The sequence below is a fragment of the Cydia fagiglandana genome, chromosome 1, assembly GCF_963556715.1.
Source record: "Cydia fagiglandana chromosome 1, ilCydFagi1.1, whole genome shotgun sequence".
Taxonomy (NCBI): Eukaryota; Metazoa; Arthropoda; class Insecta; order Lepidoptera; family Tortricidae; genus Cydia; species Cydia fagiglandana.
Genome location: NC_085932.1, coordinates 28281408 through 28292813, shown reverse-complemented (window position 1 = coordinate 28292813; position 11406 = coordinate 28281408). Strand labels below are relative to the sequence as shown.

At 39.3% G+C, this 11406-nt stretch overlaps 1 protein-coding gene and 1 long non-coding RNA gene across 2 annotated transcripts; both read right to left on the bottom strand.

The window, feature by feature from the left end:
* Positions 1 to 217: 217 nt before the first annotated feature.
* Positions 218 to 2920, bottom strand: LOC134671435 (uncharacterized). Its single transcript, XM_063529296.1, has 3 exons — positions 2666 to 2920; positions 2307 to 2450; positions 218 to 1846 (listed from the first exon to the last, which is right to left on the bottom strand). Exons 1-3 carry the CDS (start codon positions 2889 to 2891, stop codon positions 645 to 647), a joined length of 1572 nt encoding a protein of 523 aa, XP_063385366.1. The 5' UTR covers positions 2892 to 2920; the 3' UTR covers positions 218 to 644.
* A 6279-nt stretch (positions 2921 to 9199) lies between these two features.
* LOC134671428 (uncharacterized) lies at positions 9200 to 11128 on the bottom strand. The gene is made up of 2 exons (XR_010099220.1): positions 10998 to 11128; positions 9200 to 9439 (listed from the first exon to the last, which is right to left on the bottom strand). It is a non-coding gene; the product is annotated as an uncharacterized LOC134671428 (long non-coding RNA).
* Between the last annotated feature and the right edge of the window lie 278 nt (positions 11129 to 11406).

The following is an 11406-nucleotide window of genomic DNA, read 5'->3' as shown; positions in this document are numbered from 1 at the left end:
CGTTAATATTCGCTACTTATTCGAGGAAATACTTGGTAGGTCTGGCCATCAAAACGTGATACTGAGATTTTTTTTTTAATTTCAAATATGTAGATATGGCAAACCTTTATGAACTAGGAATACGCAATCTTGATAATTGTCAACAGGTGTCAACTGTCACTGTCACTGTCAATGGTGGTTTGCAAAAAGAAACAACACAGTTTTCCCCATCGTTTATTTAAAAAGTTACTAGATAATCAATCTCAAGGCAATTTTATGTTTATAACATTGTATTATTTTATTTATTAAACAATGTTTTACTCGTACATATAGAAATATACACTGAAAATTAAACTCTGACAGCTTAATAAAAAAATAGAAATTAATAAAGCGCATTCACAAAGTTTTCAGTATAATACAAATAAAGATTTAATAAATAAAATTTTCGTTATGAACTTTAACCACAGCAGTTGGACAGAGTAATTAACAAATATATTTTTTTATTATGGTGGGTAGACTTACCTACCCTCCATATATTTTATGAACATTGATAAAGACAGTTGGAAGCAAATATTCATTATAAAACTATTTGGGGACATAACTTTCTTAGGAAGTGAACAGGCCTTGCTGTGAACTGAACTAATCTAGAACTATTCTACCTATAACTAACTATCATAGTCAAAATCAGATTCCAAAAACTCAACTGGCTCCTCAGACTCACTGCTTGAGTCCCTGTCACTGGTTACATTTATAATGAATGGTTCTAATGTTGTGACGATTCCATCTCGTTCTATATATTTTTGTTCCACGTGCAGTACATGATCAGTGCATTTTTTCCAGTCCTCTGGAGTTACCGTCCCAAATTCCGTCGAAATCGCTTTTTCCACTTCTTTTACACTGAGACCCATATTTTTGCTACCAACTTTCCTTTTAGCTAAACTCCATATTTGTTCAATGGCGTTAAGGTCACAATGGTATGGGGGCAACCGTAGAACTTCATGTCCATTTTCTTTTAAAATTTCGTCGACCTCATATTTTGGGTCGGGCTTGTATTTGTCCACCAGACACATCAGCTCTTCCTTCGACATGTAAGTTTCATAATCAATTCCATTGGTAGTGAGCCAATCTTGAATTTCTGCCTTTCTCTGATGCATTGTGGGTGGTTTATTTACCTGAGTTGAATGATAACTTGCGTTATCCATTATTATTACACTTGGTTCCCTTAAATTAGGGATTAATTTCTCTTGCAGCCATTTTAAAAAGTTCTGTCGGTTCATGTCGTGATGATAATCAGCTGACATAGATTTTGTGCTAAAAACCAAGAGGGCATTAGGCACAAATCCTTTTTCGGACCCGGCATGTACAATAATGAAACGTTTTCCTGGGGAAATTTTTTCAATCACGCCGCTAGTAGATGGACCTTGCCATGATTTTTTTGGCCTATAATTTTGATGAATATATGTTTCATCCAAATAAATTAACGGCTTTTCTTGCTGGCGGTATTTACTAATGGCTCTCAAAAATCTGTGCCTCCATGCTGCTATGTCATATCTCTCCATGATTATACTACGTTCGTTTATATTTTTTTTGAACTCAAAGCCATTGGATAATAAAATTTTGCGCAACGTTTCACGACATCCGGTAAATCCTATGCTCTCTCTTAAATCTGTTAACAAGGTACGTAAAGTAGGCACCTGTTTCTTCACTGTGTAGTATTCATTGATCTTCTGCCTGATCGCGTTAATGTCAAAACTATCCAAATTGGCAACTGTTGGTTTATGTGGACGCTTTTTCCCGGGAGTATTCCAAACACCTGCATTTGACTGTCCTTCTTTTTTTATTCTTTTGATAGTAGCTGTACCAACATCTGAAAATGAGAAGAAAATACAATATATTGTTTTTAATAATGGTATAGCTTATGGTTATTGGAAGCATCAATCACCATGTAACCTATTATCTATTATTATATTATAAGTGATCTAAATTATCCCTATGTGGCAAAGTTCCTAACCCCTGACCTGACCCCGGGAACAATAGCGGGTGGTTTGGTTAATAAATTGTTTTGGTCAACTGATCAGAATCCAATGTGAGGGTCATCTAGTGCCTATCCATTTATACATTTCTATAATAACTGTTTTAGCAATATTATTTAAGATCTTTCCCTCATCCTGGCACTATCCTAGTTGCATCTTAGTAGCCCTACATCCGGTAAAGATATTACTTTTACCTAAATGTCAGTTCTTTGCTTATGCTTATATATACCTATATAATATAAATTTGGATTTGAACACACTTAAGTATATTAATTTATTGTCAGAATATCATACCTGTCATTGCAGAAATTTCTTGCACAAATTGAATTTCCGTTTTGAGCCGACTATTTTCCTCTAGTTGTTGTAAACTCTTCACAGCATTATTAATATCATTCAACTCATTTAAGCTGCTGTCATCGGCTTTATCTCTTATCCTCTCTGAAATAAAAAATATATGCAATAAATATCTTTCAGATTACAATCGGAACATAACCTCTAAATGTAGGAGAAACCACTATTTCAAGCTGAAACCAACAACAAAAACATAACTAAACGAATAATATCTTTAATCCAATGAAATATGTCTTGAAATAACTATGGAGTATGGAGTACAAACTATTCAACAAATATCAAAATCATTACAGTGCACTAACCTGTGGCAGCCATTATTTCATGGAAATATCGTTCTTTCTCGCGAAAGGCAGAGGCTCGCTCTTCTTGTTTTGCTTTAAATTTACACATCATTGTATAAATTAACCTCCTAGCTGAACTTTTTATGGGTTTCGACATAATAACGCAAGATAACCGTTTGTTATTCCGAAAATTGACACGACTTGACAAACAACGTACTAGGGTTTGACAAGTGTTGACTGTTGCCATATAAAGAATTCTGTTCCAAGGTCAATATCACGTTTCGATGGCCAGACTCTAATTTTGGTTCTAAGCACGTATTTAATAGTGTTTTCTCTCACTAATGTTCTTTTTTTTGTTTTTTCTGAGTTATTTCTCTCACTTAAACAATAGTTACGCCTAAACAAAGATATTCAAGTTTATTTTGGACCATGTCTGGGAGATTTTGGACTTTTTTTTTTATATGGATTTTAGTAGAGTTATTTTATGGGGGCGAATCAATGTACCACATGTTACGTGCATTGTTTTTTTTTCGCAATTTACCCAAAACCATCAAGAGAATATTCCCATGGGAAATACCCCACGGCCCAACACTAGTCTTGAATAGTCTGATACATTATAAGCCCGGTGATTTACCGTGGTCATAAATATCGCTTTTCCTTACTATTCTGTACGAGCTCATAATAATTCATACGACAACATTGGCAGTAGTAAATGCAGTATAATTTGAAGATGGCGGTCGACTTTCGCTTCGTTGATTCTATTTATCACGAGTTTATTTATCGGTCATTGTTGAGAATTAAAATTGTCGCATACTTGTACCAATTTGTACATAGGTAATGTAAATTAGTTACTGAATTGCATACTAGATGTCTCTTTTTAGGGTTCCGTACCCAAAGGGTAAAACGGGACCCTATTACTAAGACTTCGCTGTCCGTCCGTCCGTCCGTCCGTCCGTCCGTCCGTCCGCCCGTCCGTCTGTCACCAGGCTGTATCTCACGAACCGTGATAGCTAGACAGTTGAAATTTTCACAGATGATGTATTTCTGTTGCCGCTATCACAACAAATACTAAAAACAGAATAAAATAAAGATTTAAATGGGGCTCCCATACAACAAACGTGATTTTTGACCAAAGTTAAGCAACGTCGGGAGGGGTCAGTACTTGGATGGGTGACCGTTTTCTTTTTGCTTTTTTTTGTTTTTTTTTTTTTGCATTATGGTACGGAACCCTTCGTGCGCGAGTCCGACTCGCACTTGCCCGGTTTTTTTAAAATTATGTCACTAGCTCAATATGAACCAAGGAGGTTTTAAGTAAAATGCTTGTTAAAAGTTAAGGTATAAAATTAGTTTTTTTTTTAATACTTACTAACGTTTATGTAACGTAATGTGACACCGTATTTAAGAATTATTTCGCTTAATTTTATTTTTCTTTGCTTTGCAGCAATGACGCCAGCGGCGACGGCCTCTCCGACCCCGAGCGGCCCGAGCTCGACCCATCAGAAACGCCTAGTCGCGAGGGTCCTGCCACTCCCGCCCCCGCCGCTACGCCTCCCCCATGGGATGCGCGAGAGCGACCGATGGGTCCCCCCGGAGCCAGTGGTCGACGTAGCCGGCGATCACGATCAGCCCGGTAATCGCGGCGGCAGCAGACGCGTACTGCGATTGGGGCTGCAGCGGGCCCGGGAGTTAGGGAGGGGTTCGTTGTTGGTCCCCCCGGAGCCGGTGGTCGACGTAATAGCCGGCGATCACGATCAGGCCGGTAATCGCGGCGGCAGCAGAGTGCTGCAGCGGGCCCGGGAGTTACGGAGGGGTTCGTTGTCGGTCCCCCCGGAGCCGGTGGTCGACGTAATAGCCGGCGATCACGATCAGCCCGGTAATCGCGGCGGCAGCAGAGTGCTGCAGCGGGCCCGGGAGTTACGGAGGGGTTCGTTGTCGGTCCCCCCGGAGCCGGTGGTCGACGTAATAGCCGGCGATCACGATCAGCCCGGTAATCGCGGCGGCAGCAGAGTGCTGCAGCGGGCCCGGGAGTTACGGAGGGGTTCGTTGTCGGTCCCCCCGGAGCCGGTGGTCGACGTAATAGCCGGCGATCACGATCAGCCCGGTAATCGCGGCGGCAGCAGAGTGCTGCAGCGGGCCCGGGAGTTACGGAGGGGTTCGTTGTCGGTCCCCCCGGAGCCGGTGGTCGACGTAATAGCCGGCGATCACGATCAGCCCGGTAATCGCTGCGGCAGCAGAGTGCTGCAGCGGGCCCGGGAGTTACGGAGGGGTTCGTTGTCGGTCCCCCCGGAGCCGGTGGTCGACGTAATAGCCGGCGATCACGATCAGCCCGGTAATCGCGGCGGCAGCAGAGTGCTGCAGCGGGCCCGGGAGTTACGGAGGGGTTCGTTGTCGGTCCCCCCGGAGCCGGTGGTCGACGTAATAGCCGGCGATCACGATCAGCCCGGTAATCGCGGCGGCAGCAGACGCGTACTGCGATTGGGGCAGCAGCAGGCCCGGGAGTTAGGGAAGGGTTCGTTGTCGGTCCCCCCGGAGCCGGTGGTCGACGTAGCCGGCGATCACGATCAGCCCGGTAATCGCGGCGGCAGCAGACGCGTACTGCGATTGGGGCTGCAGCGGGCCCGGGAGTTAGGGAGGGGTTCGTTGTGGGAGCCCCCGGAGCCCCATATTTAGGATTTTATTTTATTTTTATCATGAGTGATTTGATTGACTCTTACTAAATTCATTTATTTAGTTCAACATGAAAATATATCTTAGCAAACGTTGTGCGAACAGTTTTCATAATAATTGTGACTCAAAATGTTTGCATGTCATGCCGAATATTCGGTCGCCCAATATTCGGTATCCGGCCGAGAGGGGGGCCGAATATTCGGTATTCGGCCAAATTCACTATTCGGGGCATCTCTAATCGTGACTATTTAAATTTAACGAAAGATATTTAAAAAAGTTGTATTTTGTATTGTATTTTGTATTTAAGTACCATTTGAATACATCAAAGTAGTTTTTATGTTGCTGGATTCGTCAATCTAGGCGTCAAAAGTTAAAACGGCCGTTTTTGTTTTGAGTTCATAGATCGACGAATCCAGCAACATAAAAACTACTTTGATGTATTCAAAGGGTACTTAAATACAAAATACAGTACATAGCGGCCCCCTTTTTTAAATATCTTTCGTAAAAAATTAATAAGTCACGAATATTTAGCAGTACACGCCGCTCTCATCGCAGGGCGCACACATATTATATTTAATAAATAAACGATAATTTTATGTTGATTATTAATAAATAATAATTTTATAAATAAAAGATAATTTTATATTGTTGATTAGTAATAAATAATAATTTTATAAATAAATGATAATTTTATATTGTTGATTGTTAATTAAATGTTTAAAAATTGTCCTAATTTCCTATAAGGTTCTTCAAATTTAGTTCCTATTACCGCACTAAGGGCGGTAAAATAGCACCATATGTACTGTACTGGACCTTTGTACTGTGTACCTTTTCGCACGTGTATTGTACGTTTTACAGTACATATGGTACATATGTACATAACCCCTTTAAATTTTTGACATAGGCACGTACCTATTGCCCTTCATCGTGCCCCAGGGAGGTAAAGTAGCACCATATGTACTGCAATAGTAGGTACATTAGTTAGTAGTTCTGGAAAATATCTATAAAATCAAAACATTGGAACGTTGTAAACATATGTGTTTGTCGTTGACTGTACTTTACATAGTGGTAGAAATTATGTGAGCGAACTTTGAGTGCACGTCAACGTATATTTAACTTATTTCCAGTCGACGCCAAAGATATGTTTACACTTTTTGCCTTTTTACAAAGGAGTAAGGTGCAAAAGTGTAAACATATTTTTGACGTCGACTGTACCTTACGTGTGCACAGAAAATCAAAAATATTTTCTAGTAAGTATTAAAACTATAAGATGGTCAAGCAAATCTTGTCAGTAGAAAAAGGCGCGAAATTCAAATTTTCTATGAGACGATATCCCTTCGCGCCTACATTTTTCAAATATGCCGCCCTTTTCTACTGACAAGATTTGCTTGACCATCTATATAATTCCTAGTACACCAAGTGTGACCAGCCCAAGATTTTTTGAATTTACCGCCAAAACTTAAGTGTAATATTTCACTAGCCATACTCTACGAAGCCGCGTTTAATCACCGCTCATGGCGCTCATTGTAAATTGAACCCTAGGGGCTATTCATAAATTAGGGGGGGGGGGGGATCTGGACATCGGATGATGGTAGCATGACGTAGGAGGAAACGGGGTCATTCGAAGCATGATTTATGGATGATTTTAGGGGGGGGGGGGGGTCAAAAATCGTCAAAAAACTATGACGTAATTTATTGACCGCCCCCTAGTGTAAGAAGTGTAAGAAGAAAGATATGATCTCATATCATCGCTAAGTAATTTCTGATTAAGTACGTTTATTTATTGCTTAAAACAAATTTTAAACGATAATTTTATTTCATTCTTACGCGCAACTCGCGCAAGTGATGTTCGCTCGTACCTAGGGTTACCAGATGACAGGAATTTTCCTGACATGTCAGGAATTTTGGCCTTTTGTTAGGAATGGGGACGGAACACGAAAATGTCAGGAATTTTTTGAATTGATAGACTTTTTTATAAAGTACCTTTTTATTTACTTAAATTTTTCTAAAAAATATTTGTAAAATATAATAAATGAGATCCACTCTACTTATCAATAAAATAATGTACCAAAATAATACAAATCGGGTGGCCATCGCTAACGGCTAGACCCCCCCCCCCCCCGCGCCCCGTCGTCGTCGTCAAAAATATGAATGTCAGGAAAAATATTCGGAAATCAGGAATTTTGTCAGGAAATTCTAACTTTGTATCTGGTAACCCTACTCGTACGTCATATATGTATAGCGCTAATGTACCTACTTATTAACCTTGTAAGGACGTCATTACTCTTTGGAAGTAGAAATGCATAATGCGTTATTTATATAGGTAAATTTACTTAAATATGGTTACCTACCGGATATAATTACCGAAATTAAAGTATCTACCTATTATCTGTCTTATAGACCTTTTCCCGTTTCTAAACATAATGCTTAAAAACATTCAAAATAAGAAGATCAAGTAATTGGTATTGTTTTATTCGTTGACTTAGGTATATATTAATTCTTACAGGTATAATCTTTTAATGAAATGTAGGTTATATTTATATTATACTCAAAAAAGTTTAATTGGTAAGCGCTAGAAACAAAGCGCGCATATTCAAACACCGACTAATTCACATCGCTGCTGTATTTATTAAGTACTTACTTTGAATTGCTTATATTTTTGCCGTGGAACGTCACATAAATCAAAAAGTGCTACTTTACGTAGCTGTTTAGCGTGCGGAAAGTTGGTTATCTCGAACTAGTGCTTTTTACTTTTCCAATTTTTTTAAATTTATACTTGTTCCAATTCACGACTACTTATTGATGAGTGTTAATATTAGTTTCCTTTAAACGTCGTAATCAGCATAAAAACCTACCGTTAATGTAAGAATACGAAAAATATTACATATTTCATATTTAATTACTTACCTCTTCATCATTATAACACGTTTATTTTTTAATATTCAATATTGAAAATTCCGTTCTTAATAAGTTGACTGAATGGAACGGAACGGAATAGCTGCCAAACGCCCATAGATATAATATACTTAAAGACGACGTCTAACCGAGCTGTCACTGTTACAACTTTTGTTTAGTGCACGATTAACAATGTTTTTCTTATTTTTTCGCAACTGTATTAAAAAACGTCGTTCGATACACGTGCGGAAATGTCATTCTTCACTCGTCCCGAGTCTTGCCACTCGCCTGCGGCTCGTGGCAAGATATCTCGGTACTCGTGAAGTAATAACATACCTTCCGCACTAGCATCGAAATGTACTATACTATTTCATATCTAGATCTAGTGCATCTCGCGCCGACAGTTATTCACCGCATTTTACGCGCGAAAGCGCGGTATTATCGGACTGGTAGCTAGTAGCCCGGCCAACTTGTTGACCTTGCCAGAGCCGGCTTACTCAGGCGGCACACGCACACCGCACGGCGCGAATGTTTAAAATATTGCATTGCCGCCTGAGACGATACATCACGAAATAACGTAGATTAACGGGAACTTAGATAAATTTGTTTGAAATATTGCAAATCTCCTTGTTTTTATAAGGTGTAGTGATGGCACATTAATATTCATACATTTTAATACAATAAATATCGTTTTGATTAACCATAAGCGCATCGAGCGCTTGCTAGACGGGATATAGCCGATATGGGCGTAACTCACGTAGTTCTACGCAGTACCTATGTAACAGATGGCACTTTTTTGCTGACATCATCGCAAGATCGCAAAGCCAATTACTTAGTACATATACTTGGTCAAGCAGATCTTGTCAGTAGAAAAAGGCGGCAAATTTGAAAAATGTAGGCGCGAAGGGAGATCGTCTCATAGAAAATTTGAATTTCGCGCCTTTTTCTACTGACAAGATTTGCTTGACCGTCTATACTTACTTATGCATGCCCTTATCCTTATAGTGAAGTTATTCTAACGTCACATATTTGACACATGACCGAACCCATATATTGTAAATGTGTATGATCCATTCAAATAATTAAAAACAAAACCACGCAATTATAATATGTTTTTCGTTACCACTTAAAGTACTTTAACTTTTTGAATATAATTATGCTTATAGTTATTTTATTCTCATCGTATATCTGAAGTATTCAACAATAATAAATCACTGCACCAACGTTTACGTCCTAAGGGTCTTTTTTTAGGGTTCCGTACCTTAAAAGGAAAAAAAATTCAACTGTCTAGCTATCACGGTTCGTAAGATACAGCCTGGTGACAGACAGACGGACGGACGGACAGCGAAGTCTTAGTAGTAGGGTCCCGTTTTACCTTTTGGGTACGGAACCCTAAAAAAACGGAACCCTTATAGGATCACTCGTGCGTCTGATGTCTGTCTGTCCGTCTGTCACAGCCACAGCCCATTTTCTCCAAAAGTACTGGACCAATTAAGTTGAAATTTGGTACCTACACATATGTAAATTCGTGACCGGAAGACGGACATCTTACGTAAACAAATGAATTTTAAACATGGAGGCCACTTTTGGGGGGTGAATGAGAAAATTAAAAAATAATGTTTTTAAACTACTTATATCGTGTTACATATCAAATGAAAGAACTCATTTGAGGATTTCAAATATGTACATTTTTTTTGTAATTTTAAAATAAATAGTTTACAAGTAATTTAAGAAAATTGCCAAAAAATGACACTCCCCCCCCCCTTTATCTCTGAAACTACTTTGAAAAAAATATACAAAATAGTTCTTTACCTATAGATGACAGGAAAACCTAATAGAAATATGCAGTCAAGCGTGAGTCGGACTAATTACTTAATTTTTGTTCCGACCCCTACGGGTTTTTTAAAGGTAATTCACTCGCGTTTCACATATAAAAAATACATTGTTAAAAATTGGGTAATGTATGGAACCTTCGAGCAACACCGGCTTCCGACACGTCGGAAGGGAGGGGCCCAAGCGATATCTCACCGTACAAATCTTTCTGCCATTTTTCGCGGGGGGAAGGTGCACACAGTCGCACTTCTCACACACTTACATACAAAATCCAATCAGAGGCCCTACCGCGAACCACGTTCGACGTGTTGCCTCTCTATGGCACTTGTAAATTCATACGTAAGTGTGACAGAGAGGCAACACGTCAAACGTGGTTCGCGGTAGGCCCTCTGTAATGACGACACAAATACATAGAAAATGACACACGTCAAAGACAAATCTTGCAAACCTCGTTCTCTTTTTGTGTACGGACGAGTGACTAGTGTCACAACACGCACACTAACACATTTTCGTTGAAGTATGTCATTGTATTCTGAGAGATGAGAAGTCGGATTTGTCGCTCGACCGATCCGCAATTTGTACTGAGCGAGCAAAATCGATAAATCCAACAAATACTTGAGACTAAAATATAATAATTGTATTTAAATGTAATTAAACGTATGATATGTAAAAAAAATATAACATGTGAAATGTAACACTTTCTTTTTGTAAATTTGATGTCCCCGACCTCTTTTTATAGCAAAAAACCGAGCAAACAGGCATTTTTGTGCAGCAGTGTTCACGCGCGCGTCTGGACTCGGTCTAGTGAAAAATCTAAGTGCAACTAGTTTTATTACCCGCGCTAGATTAGATTGACGCGCTAATCTTGTACCTCGGCAGAGGGGAAATAGTGCGAATGCCGCCTCCCTTCCGTGTTGCTCGAAGTATGGAACTTTTGGAACGCGAGTCCGACTCGCACTTGACCGGTTTTTTATTTAAAACCAGCGTTATGGCCAAATCATTTTTTTCGATTCGGGTAACATATTCGTAAATTAAAGATAAGCGATAAAATCGATATATTTATAAACTACAGAAAATACAACAATAGGGGACATATTACAATTAAGAAAACTTTAAGTTAAAAAAAAAATACTTTTAAAAGCCATTATAATAATAGATCTTTGCAAAAATTATTACGATTTCTGATAATAGGTAATCGATTCGATTTCACAAATCGTAACTGTAATCGATCCGATTGCTGGATTTGACATATTATGTTGTCTTAGCCATGCCATGTGTCAAATATGTGATGTTAGAATGTAGTTTATATCGATGGATTTTAGAGAATATCGCCGTCGCGCTGACGGGGGAGCGCCGCGTAGCGAAGC

Coding starts and splice junctions, on each gene's coding strand:
- LOC134671435 (XM_063529296.1), bottom strand. CDS start 2,891: ATGGCAACAGTCAACACTTGTCAAACCCTAGTACGTTGTTTGTCAAGT. Junction 2,451..2,665: donor TGAAATAATGGCTGCCACAG/GTTAGTGCACTG, acceptor TTTTTATTTCAG/AGAGGATAAGAGATAAAGCC. Junction 1,847..2,306: donor AGAAATTTCTGCAATGACAG/GTATGATATTCT, acceptor TCTCATTTTCAG/ATGTTGGTACAGCTACTATC.